This window comes from Trachurus japonicus, chromosome 4 (assembly GCF_045865225.1).
Source record: "Trachurus japonicus isolate A0001 chromosome 4, Traja_1.0".
Lineage (NCBI taxonomy): Eukaryota > Metazoa > Chordata > Actinopteri > Carangiformes > Carangidae > Trachurus > Trachurus japonicus.
This window is the reverse complement of record NC_140910.1, coordinates 35,537,366-35,562,471: the sequence shown is the minus strand read 5'-3', so window position 1 is coordinate 35,562,471 and position 25,106 is coordinate 35,537,366. Positions and strand designations below refer to the sequence as shown.

The 25,106-nt window shown below is 44.0% G+C and overlaps 1 protein-coding gene across 1 annotated transcript in view; it reads right to left on the bottom strand.

Annotated features, from left to right (window-relative positions):
- The window catches only part of nfia (nuclear factor I/A), a 238,716-nt gene that overhangs the window by 131,865 nt on the left and 81,745 nt on the right, over positions 1-25,106 (bottom strand). Inside the window, exon 2 of the mRNA XM_085773197.1 lies at positions 13,110-13,638. Within this exon, the coding sequence (XP_085629323.1) occupies positions 13,110-13,638 (529 nt within the window). The remainder of the gene's footprint in view (positions 1-13,109; positions 13,639-25,106) is intronic.

Sequence of the window (25,106 nt, the reverse complement as noted above, 5' to 3'; positions counted from 1 at the left end):
ACCTACCCTCGATTTAGCTAGCTTGAACCCTCCGTTTTGACCGATCTCGTCCCGTTAGCGGCATTTGACCGCTCAAGATGCCTTACCGGAGAGTTTTGTCAGCTCTGAGACGAAGATCGGCCGCCGGTTTCGGTTCATCAGGCTTGCTATCGACCTCGGATTGTTCTCAGATGTAAGTTACCTTTTTAATCAACTATAGCAGCTGGGACATTTTTACTTCACAGCCTGAAAAGTGGAGGGAAATATTGAATCTACATAACTGAGCAAGAAAAGTCATTGAATTTAATTATTTCATTAAGTTTAATAAATAATATAAAAGACGATTCTCCCTCCAACTGTTTTTTTTTTTCGTGGCAACGGAAGTGACGATCGATGACGTCACGTTTACATTGCATCTTGGGTAATTTGAGTGTGAGTAGTGAGCTCCTCATGTATACTCAACAATCTGGCGAATCTAGTATGCCATCCGGGTACTCCTCGCATACTCAAACTCGCATACTGCGCATTCGCATACTCAAAATGACGTCAGAGTTAGTATGAGTAGTAGGAAAGTATGCGGTTTCGAACACAGCCTAAGTAACAAAAAGTTGTGTATTAACAGGCTGTTTCCAGACAACACTGAGCCAAAACCTCCCGGTGATTCCACCAAATACGTGTAGATGTCTGGGTCAGACATTTCTGGCCACTGTGTGGAGTCATTGATCATTGTGGGAGGCTAAAGGAGCATACCGCTAGATTCATTCATTGTAGTTTGTCAAGATAGCGTGAACGGTGGGTTTCAAAGAGGGTGTCAAAATAATTATGAGACATAGTGCTACAAAAGAAACACAAAATAAAACATTCAAATTGATTGTTAGTTAGTTAGTCTACGCTCCATCAAAACACAAAAAGCCACTGAGTGCAATTTAAAAATGCCGGACGCTGCCCCTAAATTACCCAGGATGCATCAGTCATTCTCATTTGCATAAAAAAGCCGCTCTGGTCTATATATTTTTTAATTTTTTTAATAAAAACTTTATTAGTAATGTAAATTGGTGGTTTGGATCTTGATGCTCAGAGAGTTTTAGTGTTTACTCTCCTCTTTTCTCATCACCATGACAACCACAAACAATCACAACTAACCACAACACTCACTGAATAAACCAGTCTGCCGTGTCTGTCTTAGGACGGACCTCCGGGTTTTAAAAAAAAATCATTTCCACAGTAGGCCACCGTATTTTAAATGTACAGAACTTTAAGCAGACTTAAACTTCGGCTTGTACACAAATCAGCCAGCGCCCTGATGAATGAAGTTTGTCCAGGTGGAGTTGCCGTAGGCAGCGGTCCAAGATGGCGGCCGGTCTGCACATGCACAGACCAGTGTTGTCACAAATCGAGTAGTGACATCAGTGTTTGGAGGAGTTTCTGTTTAGTTCATGACCTGGCGTCGTCTGACCTTTAACCTTTCATCCTGCTCTGTAAATCTGGGGGCTTTTATTTTGAAGAGCTGCTGTGAAACAGGAAGTGACCCGTGTCGCTGTGGAAACGGCTTCAGCTTCTCAGTTTGTGTTTTTCTGCTGCTGCTTCTCCTCCGACAAAACACAAACTGAACCGGGGCCAGACGCCATTTTGTTGGCACGGGGGCTGTTGCTACGGGCAACAACCCCCCCCCCCCCCCTCTAGTCCTTAGCAACACAGACGGTTATTCTCAGCAGCAGCAACATTCCTGCAGGACGAAGCTTCGCAAGACAGTTAGGATGACCTTTACTGTGTGTGAGTGTGTGTGTGTGTGTGTGTGTGTGTGTGTGTGTGTGTGTGTGTGTGTGTGTGTGTGTGTGTGTGTGTGTGTGAGAGTGTGTGTGTGTGTGTGTGTGTGTGTCAGAGATCAGGGCAGAAGAGAGGAATGTTTCTGAGTGAGTAGAGAAGAGAAACAGAAGAACTGATCTCTCTCTCTCTCTCTCTCTCTCTTCATCAAAGTTTTTTATTTTATTTTAACTTCAGCCTCGACACCAGAGCTTCAGTCGTCGATAGCAACCCCAGTACATTTACACGATTCTCCACACTTCTTCCACACCACGATTAAAAAACAAGAAAAACCCACGCGTTTCTAAATTCATGAGGTTATAAAAGCACCAAACCTTCTTGTGTCTGAGCTCCACTGAGCTCCACACTGCAAAAACTCAAAATCTTTCCAAGAATATTTGTCTCATTTCTTGTCAAAATGTCACAATTTTAGTCAAAAGTAACCTCTTTCCACTTAAAATAAGACTCATCACCTAAAAATTAACTTGTTTTTAGATATTTTTTACTTGTTTCAAACTAATTTTCAATTGAAATAAGTAGAAAAATCTGCCAGTGAAAGGAGGTTTTTTGTGTTTGTAATAAGAAAGAAAAACTTGCTCCACTATCAGATTTTTCTACTTATTTCAAGTGAAAATCTGCTTGAAAGAAGTAAAAAGTGTCTAAAAACAAGCTGCTTTTAATGTGATGAGTCTTATTTTAAGTAGAATGAGATTTGTTTTGACTAGAAATAATAATAATAAGAATAACAAATATTCTTGGTAAGATTTTGAGTTTTTGCAGTGCAGCAGCTTCTCACTGCTCAGAGTTTAAACAGCAGAAACATGAAGTAACAACAGGGTTAAAGGTGAATCTGTCGTAACACCAACAGGAAGTCACGATGTCGTTACTTTAACTGCTGCTAAACCCACTCATGTTTCATGTTTCATGTTTCATGTTTCATGTTTCAGTTCCTACGTTTCACCTTCACACATGTTGGTTCTGGTCCAGACCATCATGGATGTAAAAAAAACCAGGTAGCCTATAGCGACGTATCCTATTGGTTCCCATGACAACCCTACTTGAGATTAATCTGGATTTAACTTTTGAATCATATTTGAGAATCAATGAAAAAAAAAAGAAGCAGATTAATCGATTGATTGATTAAAGTTTTTCCGTTATCAGAACCGTCTCCGTTACCGCCGACAATCTGTCTGTTTTATTTTGAAAACCAATCTATTACCACCAATTTATTTTATCCCAGGTTGGGGGCGGAGCTTGCCCCCCGTCAGTCTAGTGAAGGCGGCGGTGGTTGCCGTGGCGGCGGCGGCCGTGGCCCCGCCCACTGAGGACGGATCAGAAGGATCAGGATTAAACCTGAAGACACAAAGTGTTTTAGTTTTATCTACGTCAGGTTCAAGTTCAGACCAGAGAGAGAGAGAGCTGAGTGTGTGTTGTGTGTGTGTGTGTGTGTGTTGTGTGTGTGTGTGTGTGTGTTGTGTGTGTGTGTGTGTGTGTGTGTGTGTTGTGTGTGTGTGTGTGTGTGTGTGTGTGTGTTGTGTGTGTGTAGGGATCAGCCTCTAACAGCCTCATGTGGCAGCGAGAGCAGGAAAATGTTCCACACTGGAATATTTGCAGGGAAATCCTGGGAGAGAGAGCTCAGCGTTGACAACAACACACTCTGAACCGGATTACCTGGAGGGGGGGGGGGTCAGCTGGTATCTGGGGGGGGGGCAGACAGCACACTGCAAAAACTTTGAATCTTTCCAAGAATATTTGTCTTATTTCTTGTCAAAATGTCTCATTTTTAGTCAAAACGAATCTCTTTCCACTTAAAATAAGACTCATCACCTAAAAATAAACTTGTTTTTAGATCATTTTCACTTGTTTCAAACTAATTTTCACTTGAAATAAGTAGAAAAATCTGCCAGTGAAAGCAAGTTTTTTGTGTTTGTAATAAGAAAGAAAAACTTGCTCCACTATCAGATTTTTCTACTTATTTCAAGTGAAAATCTGCTTGAAAGAAGTAAAAAGTGTCTAAAAACAAGCTGCTTTTTATGTGATGAGTCTTATTTTAAGTAGAATGAGATTTGTTTTGACTAGAAATAAGACAAATATTCTTGGAAAGATTTAGAGTTTTTGCAGTGCACCAACATGAATGAAGTGGGGGGGGCTGTCTGTGACTATCTGACATTTTCAAAATTCAAAATGGCTGTCTAACCGGAAGTGACCAGATGAAATCCATCAAAATCGGCCCACTGGCGGTTAAAATCTGGTCAGAAATGGATTCAGCATCATCAATAACCCCTAAAACCACTCCAATATTGCCCAAATCAGCCAAGTCAATTTTGTTGAAATATTGCCCACATAGGCAATTATGCTAATTTATGCTAATTATGTCAATTATGCTAATTGTCCAATATATATAAGTTAGCATCCGGCAGTTTCTGAATACTGGGGACCCATACTATATATTTGTAACATAAAACTTTGGGGTACTCAACATTTCTGGGTACTCATTGTTGGCAAGTCGACTATTGCACTTCAATAAGGTGCAAGAAAAACCAAAACAAATGTGGAAATTCTTTTACATAATGCTCCTTTCCCAGTGATTGGAATCACTCTGGATGGAAACGTGGCTACTGAGTCGGCTCAGGTGTGGCGTCGCTCTTATTTCCTACGTAAAGTGAACGCAGCATCCGTTTCCCATCCTGTGACATCACTTCCTGGAGCTAAAACCTCACGTTATAAATTATTATTTTTCACAATAAAACCACTTCCTCTCTTCTCCTGCGGTGAGGTGCAGCTGCAGCTTCAGCAGAGTTTCACTTTTATGAATGAGCTCCGAGCTCAGCGACCGTGAATGCTGCAGAGTGTGTGTGTGTGTCTGTGTGTGTGTGTGTGTGTGTGTGTGTGTGTGTGGTGGGATGGGGGGTGTTCCCGTGGTTACAGTGTGTACTTCAGGAACCACAACAGAGTCTGTGGTTTTTACACCACGTCGACTGTTGTTGTTGTTGGGCTGTGACTAATTCCTGGAACAAAGTTTTAATTTCCTTTTATTTTTATGGGAGTTTTATCAGATGAAAACTTAAAGGGATAGTTCAACATTTTTTTTGTCAAATTGAGCCCATTGCCATAATAATCCCTATAGTCATAGCAGTAGGTTCGTTACCTTTAATTGTTGGTGCAAGCTGTTTTTAGAACGGTGGAGCAGAGCCGTGAGCTGCTCAGAGCTACGCTACGGAGGCTCATTATGGGATTTCTTGGTTTCCCTCATCAAACTACACAACAAATACACAATCCAACAACTCCACAACGCTCTGGTGGACAAGTTGTGAGCTGCACATTCACCACGCTATGAGATAATAACACAACGTTACCACACAGAGTTGTTTTAGAGGGAAATTCATGCAAAACCGCTGATGCACGTTGCCTTCAGGGACAGTTTTTCATCAACAGTCTCTGTATTTCCCTCTAAAACAACTCTGTGTGGTAACGTTGTGTTATTATCTCATAGCGTGGTGAATGTGCAGCTCACAACTTGTCCACCAGAGCGTTGTGGAGTTGTTGGATTGTGTTATTTGATGAGTTTGTGATGAGGGAAACCAACCAAGAAATAACATAACGTTGACCCAAACCAGGATTAAACCAGAATCAAACCAATAAAAACTGGTTTAAAACACACACACACTTGAAGGAATGAGGAAGAGTTTGAGTTTTGATAATTGTGTGTGTGTGTGTCTGTGTGTGTGTGTGTGTGTGTGTGTGTGTGTGTGTGTGTGTGTGTGGACAGGTCACAGCTTCAGTAACTAGTTCAGAGACGAAGCTCCAAATCTCTTAAAGAGCTCAGGAGGACGGAGGGAACACACACACACACACAGACACACAGACACACACACACACACACACACACACACACACACACACACACACACACACACACACACACACACACAGACACACACACACACACACACAGGGTTGTGTAAGGTGACGGTGTCGGCGGCGGCTGGAAACCTTCGCGGCGGCTCGTTATCACGCCGACACACAGATATCCTCCCATTGTGCCGCTAAAGAAACCACCTGACAAACAAGTGAAGTCACCGCGGCGACCAATCACAACAACACACACACACACACACACACACACACACACACACACACAGACACACACACACACACTGTGGGCTCTGTGTGTGCATCCGGTAAGGGAACTACTTTCAGTGGCGGATGAATCCACAGTTACTGCTGCAGTGAGTCTCCCTCAGGTCTGACACAGACACAGTGAAAAACATAGAAACGGCCACTTTGGTTTCACTTTAAAGGGACATTCTGTAGCTTCTCCTGTCTCATCTATTCAGGAAAATCGATTATTTGGTTCAAACACGGCAAAAGCTCTACATCTTTCCAAGAATATTTGTCTTATTTCTTGTCAAAATGTCTCATTTCTAGTCAAAACTAATCTCTTTCCACTTAAAATAAGACTCATCACCTAAAAATTAACTTGTTTTTAGATCATTTTCACTTGTTTCAAACTAATTTTCACTTGAAATAAGAAAAATCTGCCAGTGAAAGAAAGTTTTTTGTGCTTCTTGTAAAAAGAAAGAAAAACTTGCTCCACTATCAGATTTTTCTACTTATTTCAAGTGAAAATCTGCTTGAAAGAAGTAAAAAGTGTCTAAAAAAAAGCTGCTTTTTAATGTGATGAGTCTTATTTTAAGTAGAATGAGATTTGTTTTGACTAGAAATAAGACAAATGGAGCGTTACACTGATGCTGCATTCACCTGCAGTCGGGCAGACGGCCGTCGCTAACAAACCAGATGTCATTTTAGTCACAGAAGTCCAGAGAAAGCCGGTAAAACAATACCGCATCGCCATGACAACATGTTGCCACGTGACGTGTATTGTTTTGCCTCGTGCTGACAGACCACTTGTTTACATAGAGGCTTGTTTATGTCCGTCTGCCGTCTGCCCAATTTCAGGTGAATGCAGCATGAAAAATATACAACCACAACGCTAGATGGGAGGAATTCCTACAGAATTTACCTTTAATAAATATAAAATTGATTATATTTGATGGAGGAACTCGACGCTTTACGTCCTGAAGAAATGATCTGAAGTCTCCGTTAAACTCACACCTGGTATTTTGTCCCTCGCTCTGACCCGTAGTTTGACTTCTGCTGTCTGTCACTGTGTCCGGTTCATGTTCAATAAAGTTACATTTGAATAAAGCTGAAAATTTGCTGACATCACAACACTTGGAAAAATAAAAAAAAACATCAATTTAAAGGTATAATACGTAGGAATTCCCCCCATCTAGCGGTGCGGTTGCATATCTGAACGTATTCTTGATGTTGCATTCAGGTGAAACGGGGCAGACGTCAGACAGACAACAGACGCTGCATGTAACAGGATAAACAACGTCTATAGGTTTTAGTTTTGAAAGCAGTGATTATTTTATAGTTTTGCAGCTTTATCTGTCTCATTTGTTTTGTATACAATTTTAAAGTGAAAACAAACCTGTTTTTTCTTTTTTTTTTTATGTATCGGCTATAAAATCTTGTTTAATTATAATAGATGAAGTCAATCCAAAGTTAAGGCTTATTTACATTCATCAAAACAGATTTCTGTCATTTAAACAACTCAGACTTGAAGTTTAAAGGTATAGTACGTAGGAATCCCCCCCATCTAGCGGTGCTGTTGCATATCTGAACGTATTCTTGATGTTGCATTCAGGTGAAACGGGGCAGACGTCAGACAGACAACAGACGCTGCATGTAACAGGATAAACAAGCGTCTATGTAAACAAGTGGTCCGGTTTTTGATAATAAAAAGCCAAATAAGTTGCACACTGGGGCTTTAAGGCGCATTAGGAACAAATAAAACTTTATTTATATATAATATAATATATAAGGACAGTAAACCCTGTGCAGCGACTGACAGGCTTCTCCTTCCTGTTTCCATCTGTCTCTTTAAACGTCTTCTCTATTAACGTTTTTATTTCTCTGACTCCAAGTCACCGGCTGCACGCCACCGCCCCCCCCGCCCGCCCTCTGTGTGTGTGTGTGTGTGTGTGTGTGTGTGTGTGACTGGCTGCTAATGAGGGTGTGTGTGTGTGTGTGTGTGTGCGTGTGTGTGTGTGTTTATCCTGGAGGTTAAACGGTGTGATGATGGGGTCACGACCTCCACGCTGTGACCTCTGACCTCCCGACACGTGTTGAGCGTTCCTCTGATAGTCACACACACACACACACAGACACACACACGACACACACACACACACACACGACACACACACACACACACACACGACACACGCCGCTGCAACAACAACCGCCGCCGCCGGCAGCTCGTAAATCAGAGAGGGAGGGGGAGTGGGAGGGTTGACCTTTGACCCCCACTACTTGTTCCTGAGGAGTGAACACACACACACACACACACACACACACAGGCAGCGGACCGTGCCTGTGTGTGTGTGTGTGTGTGTGTGTGTGTGTGTGTTTTAGTTTGAAAAGCTCCACCTGTTCAGATGCAGCAGCCACTTCCTGTCCAGCTGTGGAGCTTCACATAAATATTAAATATTAAATATTGAATATTAAATAAACCTCTGGATTCAGACTCACAGCTTCACCACTATTTATTTTCATTATAATTATTATTATTAATAATTCTCAGAGTTGTTTAGATCTGTGTTTCCTGCTGAGGGGATCAAAGACATTTAGAGAGGAATGAACCTTTAAATAAACAGAAGTCTGGTCCTGGATATTTCCTGGACTGAGAATCAGAGACGATGTGATGAAGTGAATGAGTCTAAACATTCTAATTAAACATGCCTAGAACAGGTTCATTGTGCAACATAAACACTCATACAAAGTCATTGTTAAATAAAACTATTGATTGATTATTGATTATTGTGTTTCACTGTTCAACAGCTCCAGAGGCATTTTGCCCCGAAGCTTTAGGACAGTGCGAGTACATTTTTAATCTTGTGCACATGTGCAACCAGGGAATTTGCCTTTTTGTCTTTAGTTTTGTAACTCTGGTGAAACATGAAACAATCTGATGTTTGTCATTACAGGAGGCAGGTCAGTGTGTGAGAGTATTGTGTGTGAATATTTGCTTTTTTAAATTTTTAAATTTATTTATTTATAAGGGACAATACACATTAATGAACATTCGTACGTGTGCACAAATGTAAATGTGTCAGAGTTAGCAACTTGCTAATGTGCATCCGTAGTCCCTTGGCAGGTAACACACAAACAGACAGAAATACACAAGAATTATACAGTGGTTCACAATCATATACACAGTCATACCTAGACATAAAGTGCATGTGATCTGTAAAGTGCCTGGTATAAGGCTTTACAAGTGGATTGTGCCCCTAAGTTTCCTGCTTGTTCTCCTAACAGTTGAAGTCAGGGTTCACTGAGCTGCTAGTGTGAGTCTGGAGCCTGAGAGCTGTTAAAACAAAGTTACTACTGGTTCTCTGGTAGAGAAGGAAGAGCAGAGCAGCATGTGAATGTGTTGCTGTTACCCAGTCGGCTCATGCCCAGTCTCCCTGCTCCTCTCACACACACACACACACACACAGCTCGCCGCCGGAGCAACGGAGAAAGTTCTAACTTTGGCCCCAAACTGGGCAGAGCTGCTCTAGACAGAGGCAAACTCCCATTAAAGGGACAACGAGGAGTTTCTATTTGGTTATAAAAAGTCTGATATTAATGTGGATGAATCTCCGTTACCACTTGTTAATGGTCCATTTTAGATAAATCTATGGTTTTGTCTCTATGGTTATTTTGTTATTATTAGTGGTGGTGGAAATGCTGGGCGAGCCGACCAGCGTTTCTTTACTTTCGGTTTCGTGGCGAGTCATGAGAATAACGCCGCCGAATCTCCGTTTATGGTGGGAACTACGACGGTATGTGATCGTCTTCCAACCTCTGACTTTAATTCTTGATGAATGAAAACATGAGTCTGTCTTGCTCCGGTCAAAGAATTTCACGGTGCGGAGGCTCATAAATGTAGTGTGGAAACACTTCACTTTAACAAAACTCCTCATTGTCCCTTTAAATGTAAAATGAGAAACAAATATGATGAGAGAGTCTGAGACGTTAAAGGGACTGGAGCATCAGGTCTGAGTCTGAGCTGCAGAGTTTTAACTGAAAACTGTATGTCTCTCTCTCTGTTTCGATGTTTGCGATTTGTCCAAATCTCGCGAGATTTGGACGGACCAGGAAGAGAAGCTTCTGCTACAAAACAAGCTTGAAATATAGACTTATTAAATTTTTTTCGGAACAATTTCTCATGTTGGGGCTTCAATACAAGAGGGACATTACATACGAGCAGCATGGAGGTATCTGGATGTTTTTTGGTGTGTCTTTTTGTTACGAAGACAGTTGGTATCCATTAGCAACCGTCATATGGACATGCACTGCTACGCCGAGACCCCCTGTAACTCAGAGAAGCCACGGAGGACTCTGAAACTTCAATTTTGAGTGAACTATCCCTTTAAACGGACTGGAGCATCAGGTCTGAGTCTGAGTCTCTCTGTCTCTCAGGGTTAAATACTAAATGGTTGGTGGTGTGCTGTGGTTTCTAAGGGCAACACTGTTGGTCTTTACCCCCCTTCCTCCAGTCAGTGGTATGGGGATGAATTTAATTACAGCTCGGTCGGTCTGGTCTGGCTCTACAGGCTCCGCCCCCGTCCCTACAGGCCACGCCCCCCTCTGCTGCCCCCCCCCACCCTCCCCACCCCGAGGTCAGAAGTCGTCACACAGCTTCTAATCACCGCTGCTGCTGCTGGGACGAAGAGGAGAGGAGAGGAGAGGAGAGGAGAGGAGGAAACCTGATGCTGCTGCACCACCACCATGGGGGGGGGGGGGGGCAGACTGGGGAGGAGGGGGAGGGAGGGGTGAGGGGGGGGGGGGCGTCTCTCCCTCTCGCCTCAGTCAACAGAGACCAAAACGCTGCCAAGTCCAAGTCCCAGTCTGCTCTCATGCAGCTGCAGAGGAAAAACCTCCGAAACCTCCAGAACACCGCTCAGAGAGGAGCCACAGAGTCAGTCAACCCCCCCTCAGCCTAAACCCCCAGACCCCCCGACCCCCCCCCCCTCCCCTCTTTACTTTACTTACTTTACTTTAAAGCAGAAGTCAGCGATCCGGTGGTTTTGGCTAATGCTGCGTTCCAGGCAGGCTTTTGAAACCGTAAATTACAGCTTCAAGTCACAACTTACGACTTTGTAGCGTTCCAGGCAACCCACTCGTGTTTCTCCGACCTGTTTTACCGGTGAAAGTCACTATAACGGCCACTCGTAACTTCTGACCTGTGAACTCGTACCAGATCGAACTGGTACCACTTCACAGGTCGGAAAAACACGAGTTACGAGTTGCCTTGAACGCACCATAACGTCTTGTCAGCAGATGGAGTTAGCAGCCCCCGCCCTCGTCATGGATCTATTGGTCCTCGTCCCTACGTCGCCACATTCAGGCGCATCCCTTGGCTGCACACACAGAGAGGACTGCCCCTTTATGCCGTTCTCTCTCCTCATTGGATAAAGGTTGTAGGATACAAGGAAAGTTTTCTCCTGGGCTCAGAGCAGAGCAGAGTGACTGACAGACCCGTGTTTCAGACCAAACACTCTATAGAAGTGATTGCTGTCGGAAGATAGAACTATTTAAGACTTAGATTAACACAAAAATATCACTTACTTCTGCTTTAAGTCAAAGTCAGAGTCAGAGTAAATGTCTTATTCTTCACATCAATGAATGACTCTAATAGTTTGTAAATGAATGTAAGGAGCTTTTAACTCTTGTTAGTGAGAATGAACTCTTTGCTGCTCAGCTGCACTGATGTGCTGCTTTTAGGGGTTAGGGTTTCCTTCACAGACAAACACAGCTTGTGTCCAATAGGATTTTAGAAAAAGACCTGAAAGTAACCAGTACTTTTCAGCCTTCCTACTAATTAACTCCAGTAAAAGTACTAATATTTGTCTTGGAAATGTATTCAAGTAAGAGTAATAAGTACCAAAGAAATCTAATACTCAAGTAAAGTACACATGTAGCTACTTAGGATCAGGGCTAGAGAGGATCTGATTGGGTCTCGGAGACTGAGAGGACGGATGACGATGGTTTATTTTGCAGATGTTATAAAACAGAATCAAAGCCACTCATTCATTCATTCATTCATTCATTCATTCATTCATCCATTCTTCAGGTTCTACAACAACATGTTTAATACGTTGGACTGAAGGTTTTATTCCAGTCAACCTTAGATCAGACTCACAACATACACAACATGCACACTACTTTCTAATATAATCTATACGTATATAGTGAAACCAGTTGGATGTATCTGAGTCACCGCTGTAGCACCTGTATCAGTCTCTTAACAAGCATTAGTTTAAGATGTATTTTAAAGGTTTATCTATTTATTCTGTCTATTGTTATTCTATCTATATTCTATTTATTAGGGCCACGGGGCAATCGCACCGAGCACTATTGTTATTCTATCTATATTACTGTATTATATTCTATTTATTCTGTCTCTTGTTGTGTTGCTCGTATGTACAGGCGGCTGGCATCCAGAATGTCCTTCAGGATCAATAAAGTTTATTCAATTCAATTCAACTCAACTCAGTTTCCTCCACAGACTGAACTGAAGCGTCGACACCAGATTTCAGTGGTCGATACCAACACCAGAACATTTCCATCAATCTCTCAACACTTTCTCAACACCACAATTAAAAAAATTTAAAAAAAAACAGAAGCCATGTGAATCTAAACAGTTAAACACCAAACGTTGTTGTGTCGACTTGGTGCCAAAGCATCGGTTGTCATGACAACCACAACAACAACAAGAGTGGACCCAGCACTCATCGAGACAGAAACCAGGTTGACTAGCTACACTGTAAAAACTCAAATATCTTACAAGAATATTTGTCTTATTTCATTTCTAGTCAAAACAAATCTCTTTCTACTTAAAATAAGACTCATCACATTAAAAGCAGCTTGTTTTTAGACACTTTTTACTTCTTTCAAGCAGATTTTCACTTGAAATAAGTAGAAAAATCTGATAGTGGAGCAAGTTTTTCTTTCTTATCACAAGCACAAAAAACTTTTTCTACTTATTTCAAGTGAAAATGTGTTTGAAACAAGTTAATTTTTAGGTGATGAGTCTTATTTTAAGTGGAAAGAGATTAGTTTTGACTAGAAATGAGACAAATATTCTTGGAAAGATTTTTACAGTGTGCGTTGAGCTTCTCAGTGACAACCAGCGCAGCATCACACACACACAGACACACACACACAGAGCAGCAGCAGTAAGAAGAGGCTTTAGCAGCAGCAGCACTGACCTGAGTGGACGAAGTAGGCCAGGTACAGGTCCAGCTCCTTGACGGAGACCCCGATGTGGTGCGGCTGCACACACAGGCTGGGGTTGGAGCACTGCGGGGACTTGACCAGCCGCTCCCCGTCCGTGCTCTCCAGGGGAATGCCCTTGAACAGGATGACCATGACCAGGTCCAGGCGCCACACCTTGTCGGCCTGGCGCAGGCAGTCGATGCGCCGCATCTTGCCCTTCTGGTCGGGGTTGGACAGCACGCAGCACGGCGCCTTCTTCCCCGTCACCGTCAGCACAAAGTCCTCGCGGAACTCGGGCCGGATGTCCTTACGCAGCTTGGCCAGCAGGCGGGACGCCCACTTCTGCTTGACCTCGGGCTTCTCGCCCAGCAGCTCGTCCTTCACCGCGCGCTCCTCCTCCTTGGACATGCGCTTCTCGTGCTTCTTGAAGTACTTCCTCTTGCGCGCCTGCAGGTTGAACCAGGTGTAGGCGAAGGCCCGGACGTGGGGCAGCAGCGCTTCGATGAAAGGATGGAATTCATCCTGAGGACAGAAAGAAGACGGGGGACACGGTTCAGAGACACAGAGTAAAACATCATCTACAACAGAGTCTCAACAAGCAGGAGAATGAAAACCTGACAAGATAAAAGTCTGGTCGTTGGACAGAGAAGAAGAAGAAGAAGAAGAAGGAGGAGGAGGAGGAGGAGGAGGAGGAGGAGGGAGGAGGAGGAGGAGGAGGAGGAGGAGGAGCAGAGAGGGACGGACGACAAGATCATCATTAGGGCTGAGGGACGATACGCTTTTCTCCTGATTCGATTCTTCTACAATTTTTTGGATGGCGATTCGATTTAAATTGCGATTCTACTCATAACAGCACAACAACAACACTAACACAATAAAACACAACTTAATAGCTCGTTTTGATCGGCAAAAAGCGCCGTCAAGTGTCGGCGATAGGGCTCCAACGGCCGGTTGCTATGGTTGCAATCAGAACTGTAAAGCAGTGCACTAAGAGACACACCACAAGTCTCTGGTCTCATGTCGGGTCTGAGGTCTGAGTCCAAGTCTCTGGTCTCTCAGACTCCTCAGTCTCAGTCTCAGCTGGTCTCTTGGCGTTCAGGCAGGAATGTGTGTGTCTGTCTGTGTGTGTGAGTCCACCAGTCCCCCCCCCCCCCCTCCCCAGTAAAACAAACACAGCCGTCAACACAAAACCACCAAACAAACAGGAGCCGGTCTGAGTCTGAGTGACTGAACACAGACTCTGATCTGGACCTGGACCCACAAAACCACCACAACAAACCAACCAGGACCAGGACCAGGACCAGGACCAGGACCTGGACCAGGACCAGGACCAGGACCAGGACCAGGACCAGGACCAGGACCAGGACCAGGACCAGGACCGGGACCGGGACCGGGACCGGGACCGGGACCAGGACCAGGACCAGGACCAGGACCAGGACCAGGACCAGGACCAGGACCAGGACCAGGACCAGGACCAGGACCAGGACCAGACAACAACATCCTCTCACATCCACTGAGGAGAACCTCTTCCCTCTGAAGGGAACTGGTTCCTCTTCCTCCATGTGCGTCTGTTGACAACGAAGCTGCTGAAACATCAACAACTGGAGAACACACCATGTTACGGTGTGTGTGTTTGTGTGACTTTTCAACCTTCATATAATATTTTCATAACTTGTGTGATGGTACATGGACTTACAACAGGTTGAATGACACCTCTGTCATGGCCTGAGGGGGTCTGTATCATTATGGTCTGTATCTCTTTCTCTGGCACTAAGCAGCTTTGAGGAGCATGGTAGGAACCCGGCTCTCACTTAACTTTCATTTTCACTTTAGCGAGTCACGACGAGGAGGGAGCAGCAATGATTGTGTGTGTGTGTTTACTGAGAAATGATCGGCTGGAAACAGAAACTTAGTTTGGACGTCTTCTGTTAATGTCCATGCACCAGGAGATCAGGATGTTTACGACGCTACACGCTGGTGCTCATGGGAAACGGAGTCTTCCTTCAGGCAAAACACTACCGCTTTGGGCCACTGGCGCCGCCAAACTCAACCTGAACTGAAAGTTCTTTAGTAGGCTACTGCTTTAACCGTCATGAACAACAGATCACGTGGTTACGGAGCGCGTTACGTTTGTGTTTGTGTGGCGGTGGAGCAGAGACGAGAGCTGGGACACCGAGTAACTACACTGTAACCACGGTAACAAGTCACAAGTCGTAGTGTAGTTAACGACCACAATTAGTCCAGAGCTTTTTAATGAAGGTGAAGATGTAGCAGAGTTAGTTCCTCTTTCACTTTACATGTGTCAACTAAAGTAAATACACATGACATCATGTTTATGTTTACAACATGTCTAAGCGTCCCAGACTCTCACCTCTCCAGCTCCACATATCAATACAACTGGCTATTACTATAATGATTAATAACAGATTATTATTACAACATGACCTAGGCTGCTCCAGTTACAGTTCATGAGAACTAAATACTATATGGTTTTGGCAAAATAGAGTTAGCATTTATTGCCATATGAACAATTATGTCAAAAACTAACTAACATCAAGTTGGTGTCATCAACTCTTGGCACAGAAGCATTCTTCATATGAACAGTAATAATAATAATGATAATAATAATAATAATTATTATTATTTTAACCCAACTTCTATCACATTTCTTAACGAGTCTGTGCAATAATTCTTATAGTGCTGTTACCATGGTGAATTTATGAGGTGTATGTTGTGCTATGTTATGGAATATGTGCTATGCTGTTGGATTAATATGGTTGAGGTGTATTGTTCTTTTGTTTTTGTCATTGTGGCCATTAAGACATTTATGGAGCAGCTACAGTGTCCAAGACAAATTTCCCTGAACGGGACGATAAAGTTTATCGTATCGTATCATATCGTATAATAATAATTCTCAAGCAACTCAAACTTCAATCGTAGTTGCACTTTACAGAGTCTGCAACTTTTTTGTCTTTTGAGCAAAGAGGTGGGGAGCAGAGTAAAACACCGTAGAGGGAACAGTGCCCCCGACCCCCCCTGACCCCCCCGGACCCCCCCGACACCGAGGTCTGGGACCTTCTGCTGGTTCTGAGGCGTCGGACGAAGAAAAAACTTCATCACAAAACAGAAAAAAACCAGAAGGACGAAGCTGAGACGGAGAAACGGAGAGAAGATGAAGATGTAGAAGAAGTAACAGAGGGGGGGGTGGGGGTCAAAAACACAGACGGACACAAAACATCTTCATGGAACATTTCTTATTTGGATAAAACTCCTCCGAGGGTTAGTTACCCCCCCCCTCCTCCTCCTGAGCCACGTAGTGAAGTAAAGCCACGGGACTCTATTCATAGATCAAAGCAGCTCCTCACACATCTTGATACGTGCAAATGCCTCTGACTGGGGCGGCATGTGGAGAGCATATTATGGGCTGCACACACACACACACACACACACACTAACACACACACACACACACACACTAAGACACACAGTAACACACACACACACACACTAAGACACACAGTAACACACACACTGGCTACAGAAACCTGCTGGAGTGACTTGCAGCGTTCGGCCAATCAGACACTCGGTGTCTTGATGACGAGTCGGGGAATCGAACGTCACGCTGTTATAATATTATTATTTCTACTAAATCCTTGTGTTTTAAAACATTTCACAATAAAAACTGGATTTAAAAGAAGAAAATGACAGTAAAAAGATTAATAAAATCAAATCAAAGCTCAGTGTTTTGGGGACGAAGCAGCAGCATCATGATAAAGTTAAAGTTAAAGGTTTAAAATGTGTTTAACAGTTCATCAAGAGGAAGATGAAATGATCTAAAAGACATAAAGTTAAACATGAAACTCTCTTTATCAGTGTATTATTGTAGTTTTCTACAGTTTCAGAGTGAAAAAGGGTAAATATATTTACTATTTACTACAGGGCTGGGTTTAAAGAATCAGTTTTCTTCATTTGAAAGATCTGACATTGATTCATAAAATCCTTGACTCGATCTTTTAATGTTCACCACTGCACTTTTCTTTTTTTTTTTTTTACTTCTAGAGTGGGTCATGTAATAATAATAAATGTGCATTAATGTAAATGCTTTTTTCAGTTTAATGTAAACATGAATATATTTAGTTTTTAGGGTAGATGTTTCCATCTTTGGACAATTTGCAACATTAGTTTTGTAAAAAAAATACCTCTTTCATAATGAAGTAGGTAGGGGGCTAACCCTAACCCTAACCATGCTGAGGGACCTTTTCCTTTTCTGTCTGTTTGAAAATAATATATAGTTTAAATGTAAAGTGAATATAAACATCTGTAACTTTATGTCTTCTAGGTTTAAAAAATCAGTTTTCCAATTCATATTGATCTTTATTTGAAAGATCCAACATTGATTCATACAATCCTTAGCTCGATCTTTTAATGTACACCACTGCACTGTTGCACTGTTTACTTCTTAAATAAATGTGCATTAATGTACAGTAACTGATTTTCGGTCAGTTTAATGTAAACATGAATATATTTAGTTTTTAGGTTAGATGTTTCCATCTTTGGACAATTTGCAACGTTAGTTGTAAAAAAAACTCTTTCATAATGAAGTAGGTAGGGGGCTAACCCTAACTCTAACCATGCTGAGGGACCTTTTCCTTTTCTGTCTGAAATATAGTTTAAAATGTAAAGTGAATATAAACATCTGTAACTTTATGTCTATAGGATCATTTCATCTTCCACTGATGATGAACTGTTCACTGTAACAGATATTTGGGGGGGGGGGGGGGGGGGGGCGAACTCCTGCATCTCTCTGATGAGTCTGTGTTAACTGGACACGTTGAGAGTGAAACATTCAGAGTGGAGAGGTGTTTTAAAGGTCCCATATTATGAAAAACTGTTTTTTTCTGGTCTCTACATAAACTGGTCTTCTCTGAGCACCAACTCCTAGAATGAGGAAAGCAAACTAGTTGGACGTCTGACAGCTGAGTGAAATTGAGTAAAAAGAGTATAATATGGGATCTTTAAAGGGACAACGAGGAGTTTTGTTAAAGTGAAGTGTTTCCACACTACATTTATGAGCCTTCGCACCGTGAAATTCTTTGACCGGGTCAAGACAGACTCATGTTTTCATTCATCAAGAATTAAAGTCAGAGGTTGGAAGACGATCACATACCGTCGTAGTTCCCACCATAAACGGAGATTCATACGGCAGCGTTATTCTCATGACTCGCCACGAAACCGAAAGTAAAGAAACGCTGGTCGGCTCGCCCAGCATTTCCACCACCACTAATAATAACAAAATAACCATAGAGACAAAACCATAGATTTATCTAAAATGGACCATTAACAAGTGGTAACGGAGATTCATCCACATTAATATCAGACTTTTTATAACCAAATAGAAACTCCTTGTTGTCCCTTTAACTCTGAGGTTTCCCCAGCAGGTCTCAGTGTGGGGGGATTTGGACCAGTGGGTCTCAGTGTGGGGGGGTTTGGACCAGTAGGTCTCAGTGTGGGGGGGTTTGGGGGGTTTGGGGGTCTCAGTGTGGGGGGGTTTGGGGGGTTTGGAGGTCTCAGTGTGGGGGGGTTTGGACCAGTAGGTCTCAGTGTGGGGGGGTTGTGGGGGGGTCAGGATGAGAGCGGTGTATCTACAGGCTACAGAGCATTAGAGCGCCGACCAGCTGCAGCAGCTTTCTCTGTTTTATATAACACACTGTTCACTGTTCACCCTCCCTTGTCGGGGTGGGGGGTGTGTGTGTGTGTGTGTGTGTGTGTGTGTGGTGGGGGGCTGGCTGGGTGGGGGGTGGGGGGGTCTGAATACAGCACATTGTTTCTTCTTGGAGTCGGTCCAGGAGAACGGGTTTGTCTCCAAAGCGCCTCCAGCAGCTCTGCAGCCAAAACCTGAAACCTGCAGCCGCCGAAGCTCAGGACCCACAACAACACAACAACAACACAACAACACAACACACACACAATAACACAACAACAACAACACAACACACAACACAACAACACACCATACAACACACAGCAACAACACTACACAGTCCTGGGGTGGTTTATTAGGACGACGAGCGGCTGCTGGACGGACGATGTGTTCAGCCTCAACACACACACACACACACACACACACACACACACACACACACACACACACACACACATTCCAGAGTGGATGTGCAGCTCGGTCTGGATGTTCGGAGCAGCCACATTCCAACATTCCTCTCAGCCCAGTGCAGCGTTCCAGCTTCCTGACCCGCTCCTTCTCTCCTTCTCTCCTTCTCTCCCTCTCTCCCTCTCTCCCTCTCTCCTTCTCTCCCTTCTTCTCTCAATCTCTCAAATTCTAATTTTCTAATCCAGATTCTCCACAACTCACAGAATCAAATATATACATTTTAAATAAATATAATCTCTCTGTCTCACTCCGTCCACCACAACAAACTAAATCCCAGTGAACAAGTCACTTGTTCTGAGCTCCGGCCTATGAGGACGGTGACCACGGTGACCACGGTGACCACGGTGCTGCTGCTGTTGCGGTTGCTGCGGTTGAGAGGCGGTTGGTTGGTTGGTGGAGATAATCCCTCTTGTTCTCAGCTTCTCCTCCACTCTGGAATGTTTCCTGAAGCTCAACAATCCCGTTTCAAACATCCCATCATCATCATCACCCACCGCCTTTAACACTCGGAATAAAAAATGAGACGGAAACTAAACAAACTCTCAATTAAATTAAATCAAATTAAATTAAATTAAATTACATTACATGAAATTAAAATGACTGAAGCTGTAGTTTATTAAAAGGTGAAGTATTATTGACGTGCAGTGAAATTAAAACCGTCTCGTTCTGTCTCCATTTAAGGAAACATGTTTTTCCAGCAGCTCCCGGTATAAACACCACATTATGTTTTCATTTCTCTCTCTTTCTCTTTCTGTTGCTCACATCTGGTGGTGTGTGTGTGTGTGTGTGTGTGTGTGTGTGTGTGTGTGTGTGTGTGGGGGGGGGGGGGTTTGGGGGGCTGTGGCTGTTTTTAAACAAATAAAATTTCCTGTCCCGTTGGTCTGAGATAATCTGGGCCTCGTTCCCACAGAACAAACTCCGGCTTCTGGAATTTATTTAGACGCTAATTTGTCTGAATCTTAAAGCTGCAGCAGCGACGCCGCAGAGTCAAGACAGGTGAAGCCCCTGTCGCCCCCCCCCGTCGCCCCCGACAACAGGCATTTAAGAGGAAGAGGGGGGGAGAGAGGGGTAATAATGGTAATCCTCTCTGTTCCCCTCTCAAGTCTATTGACACCGACACAGTCAGAGAATTATCAGGCTCAGCGCCGACACGAACACGAACACGACCAATGCCCAATTCCAGTTCTAGTTTTCATCTCTAACCCTTAACCCTTAACCCCTACACTGCAAAAACTCTACATCTTTCCAAGAATATTTGTCTTATTTCTTGTCAAAATGTCTCAATCTCTTTCCACTTAAAATAAGACTCATCATCTTAAAAATTAACTTGTTTTTAGATCATTTTCACTTGTTTCACTTGTACACATTTTTATTTGAAATAAGTAGAAAAATCTGCCAGTGGAAGCTTGTAGTTTTTTGAGCTTGTAATAAGAAAGAAACACTGTCAGATTTTTCTACTTAATTCAAGTGAAAATACGTTTGAAAAAAGTAAAAAAAAAAAAAAAAAAGTGTCTAAAAACAAGCTGCTTTTTATGTGATGAGTCTTATTTTAAGTAGAATGAGATTTGTTTTGACTAGAAATTACATTTTTGACTAGAAATAAGACAAATATTCTCTGTAAGATTTTGAGTTTTTGCAGTGTACAAGGGGACGCCCCTTCAACAGTCCCATCCGTCATCAGTCGCCTCTGCTGGCTTTCACACAAGCAGACGTGACGAGCTTTTGCCACAAATCCTCTATTCAAAACCATGTAAACTTAAAGCAGAAGTCAGGTGAATGTTTGTGTTAATCTAAGTCTTAAATAGTTGTATCTTCCGACAGCAATCACTTCTATAGAGTGTTTGGTCTGAAACACGGGTCTGTCAGTCACTCTGCTCTGCTCTGAGCCCAGGAGAAAACTTTCCTTGTATCCTACAACCTTTATCCAATGAGGAGAGAGAACGGCATAAAGGGGCAGTCCTCTCTGTGTGTGCAGCCAAGGGATGCGCCTGAATGTGGTGACGTAGGGACGAGGACCAATAGATCCATCACGAGGGCGGGGGCTGCTAACTCCATCTGCTGACAGGAAGTTAGACAAAACCACCGGATCGCTGACTGATAGCTTTAATGTAAATGTGGTGGTTTGTGTCCGTAGGCTCCAGAGCCCCGAGGCAGCGCTGCTCTTCTGTCCAATACACACAGGAAGCTTCACTTTACATTCAGACTAACTAATGCTACTGATACAGCTGTTAGATTTCATCACTGAGACCAACATTTATCTCCTAGAAATAATTTAACCAGCCGGTGGTAAACCTCTAAAAACCTGTGGGTAAGTTAATTAGCGATGGTTTTCTCCCCCGGGATGAGGACGGAGGTTGGCCGGCTGACCAGCTCTCTGGACGGGTGGTGTCTCTGTGACGAGCCGTTGATCTGCTCCACAGGTGGAGCTTCACTTCTCCCAAAAACATGGGAGCAAACGTCTAAACAGCCTCATGTGTATAAACCCACCGCACACTGGGATCTAAACAGCTACTTTCTCTCATGAAAACATATTAAAACTTAACAAAGTGACGTAATAACAGCAGCGCTACAGCCAGAAATAAAACAGCTGCCGGTTGCCAAGAGATGCATTCTGGGAAACTTGTCATAGCCCTCGGTTTGTAGTTTGAAGAAGAAGAGGAAGAAGAATGGCAACAACATGGCAACAACATGGCCGCCGTCACGATGGATCGGCTGCAGAGCGACGACACCACGACACGTTCACACCGTCGTGACCTCACTGAACCCAGCAGACGTCCAGGCCGATGACCTCATCGTCACGACAACAAGGCCTTGGGGCGCTGTCATCATCGTCATGACAACAAGGCCTCAGGCGCCCCCTGCTGGCCGAGAGGGGAACGACTCACTTCACCTGACGACAACGACAACAACAACAACGCTGCTGCTGAAGCTCAGGGAGTTTCTAGTTAAACCTTTAACAGCCTGAGATTATAGATTACAGATTATAGATTATTGATTATTGAGATTATTATTATTATTATTATTTTAAATCAATGTGAATATTCAGATCTGGGTTTTAAACGTTGAATAGAATCCGTGGTGTGTTCGGTGCAGACGGATAAAAGAGGCTGAAAGAGTGAGAAGAGCATCAGTGGATATAAAAACACACTCACACTCACACACACTCAAAATATCAGAACGGACCATAAATTAATGAATTAATTAATGAATACAAAGTAAAAGCCGAGGAGCGTCGGCGGCTGAAGGAGCAGCGAGCAGCGTGGAGCGAGCAGCGAGCAGCGAGCAGCGTGGAGCGAGCAGCGAGCAGCGAGCAGCGTGGAGCGTGTGCCAGGAGGACGAGACGCTGCTGCTGAGCTGGATTTGTCCGAGTCGGAGACTGATTATTGGTTTTACGGCCGATAATCAGATTAAAGCTGAAAGCCGTGTCAGTCAGTCCCACCGTCCTCAAACGCATCGCAACACAAAGACTCACAGCAGCAAACCAACACACACACAACGGGTTGTGCCTCATTTTTGGGTTGGTTGTTTTTTGGGGGGGGGGGGTTGATGTGTGTGTTTGTGTGTTTTTAATTTAATTTTAAATTCAGTAAAAATTAGAAGAGGAGCTGATTAATATCAAGATTATTCACAAACCAATAAATGATGTGATTGATAAATCTAAAGGCATCTAAATGACTGGAATAAAACGTCAGTAAATTAAATCCTAATAAAACATTTCAGTTCCAGCTGATCGTCAGAAATAATAAACAATAATTCATTTAAAACATTATTAATCTGATCAATTTAAATTTAAATATCGACTGGAATTAAAACTGAAATTCACATTTTGTGTCGTTTGTTCTGTTTTATAATTTAATTCACTCAGGACGTTCATCAGATCATAAATCTGCATCACTCAATTTAAATTTAAATGTCCTATTTTAACCTCTGACCCTGAACACAACACAGAAATAATACACCCCTGATTTATTATTTTATTTTTAACAGATTTAAATTAAATCAATAAAATTAAAATTAAAAGTCTGTGGATAAATAAATCAACAAAGAATTTGATTTAAATTTAGGATGAAACAGGAAATAAATAAAAGCTGCTGCTGCTGCAGGTGTAGAGGCCTGAACAACCTGACCCCCCCTAACACCCCCAAACCCCCCCTAACCCAGCTGATCAACCAATAACAAACCAATACACACACACACACACACACACACACACTGATCCTGCGGCAGGTTGCACAAAGCCTTTGATCTCTGCACAAATATGAAGCGACAAACGACTCGTGTCATAAAACAGCGGAGTCATAAATGTGAGTTAAAGCTGCTGCTCCTCCTGCTGCTGCTCCTGCTGCACCTCCTCCTCCTCCTCCTCCTTCTCCTCCTCCTGCTGGCCGGGCTCAGGGCGCTGCATGCGGCCACTTGGAAAGTTTATTTTATTTTAATTTAATTTAATTTATTTTATTTTATTTTGAGGGTTCAAATAATAAAAACAGCAACGAACAATCTGCTGGAACTCCACGTGTTGCGTTAAAAATAATCTGATAATTTACGCGTTAAAACTGGAGGAAGAGAAGAAAAAGAGAAGAGGAGGAGGAGGAGAAGAAAAGAGGAAAAGAAGAAGAAAAGAAGAAAAGGAGGAGAAGAAAAGAAGAAGGGGAAGAGAAGAGGAAAAGGAGAGGAGGAGCAGCGGAGGAACCGAGCGCAGGCAGCGGGGCAGAGCGGTAGGTCTACCCGGGCAGCAGCAGCCTGATCCCGGCCACAGCTCCGCGGCAGCTCCGCTCCTCCGCCGGAGCTCCGGAGCTCCGCTCTGTCCCAGAGAAGTTACCGGAGTAGAATAAATACATGTTGGATAAAGGAAGTTCAGAGGCGCCGCCATGTGCTGCTGCAGCGGACACACACACACACACACACACACACACACACACACACACACACACACACACAGATAAAGTTTGCAGCCACTCACCTGTGTCAGACATAGCGGAGAATACATGTCCGGTTATGACCTGATGAAGGTGTGTGTGTGTGTGTGTGTGTGTGTGTGTGTGTGTGTGTGTTTATGTGCGTGTGCACGTGTGTGTGTGTGCACGTGTGAAAAGGAGCGAAGAGAAAGTAGAGGTGGAGGAGGGTTGGGGGGGGTTAGAGGGGGGGTGAGGGGGGGAGTGGGAGTGGGGGGGTATTAAAGCCCTCCGTTGCCTCCTTCGCTTCGCTTTCACATTTCCAACCGGGAGCTGAACTCTGACCCCCGGTTACAGTCCAGTCCGGTCCGGACCTGTTAGAGGCCCCGCGTCGGTGCTGGGGGGGGGGGCACCGCTACCGCCTCCTGCCCGGACTCACACAACATCTCCGTGGGGGAAAAGGGGGGCGAAAAGTCCGGTAAAAGCCCGGTAAAGCCCGGTAAACTCCCGTTAGACTCCGTTAGAAGTAGTCACAGTGTCGGTGCTGGTGGTGGGGGGGAGGAGGTGAGGGGGGGGGGGGGGGGGGGCGTCCGATGCAAAACCTCCACAACAACGTCCCAAAGCCAAGTCATAAGTCATCTCAGAGCCCTGCGGGGGGGGGCGGCAGCGGCAGCGGCAGCGGCAGCGGCAGCGGCATGTCCTGTGAGTCCAGTCCGTCCTGCGGAGCGCTGAGTCCGGGGAGAGGGAGCGCGGTGAGGCGGTGCTCCGGTGCTCCGCTCCGAGGGGGGGGGGGGGGGCAGCAGCAGCGGAGGAGTGAATCCCGGTGGAGGGGGGGTAGAGGGGGGGACCAGACCGGGACCAGACCGGGAGGAAAAGACTGGAGGAGGAGGAAGAGAAGAAGAGAAGAGCGGATCCCTGAGCAGCGGAGC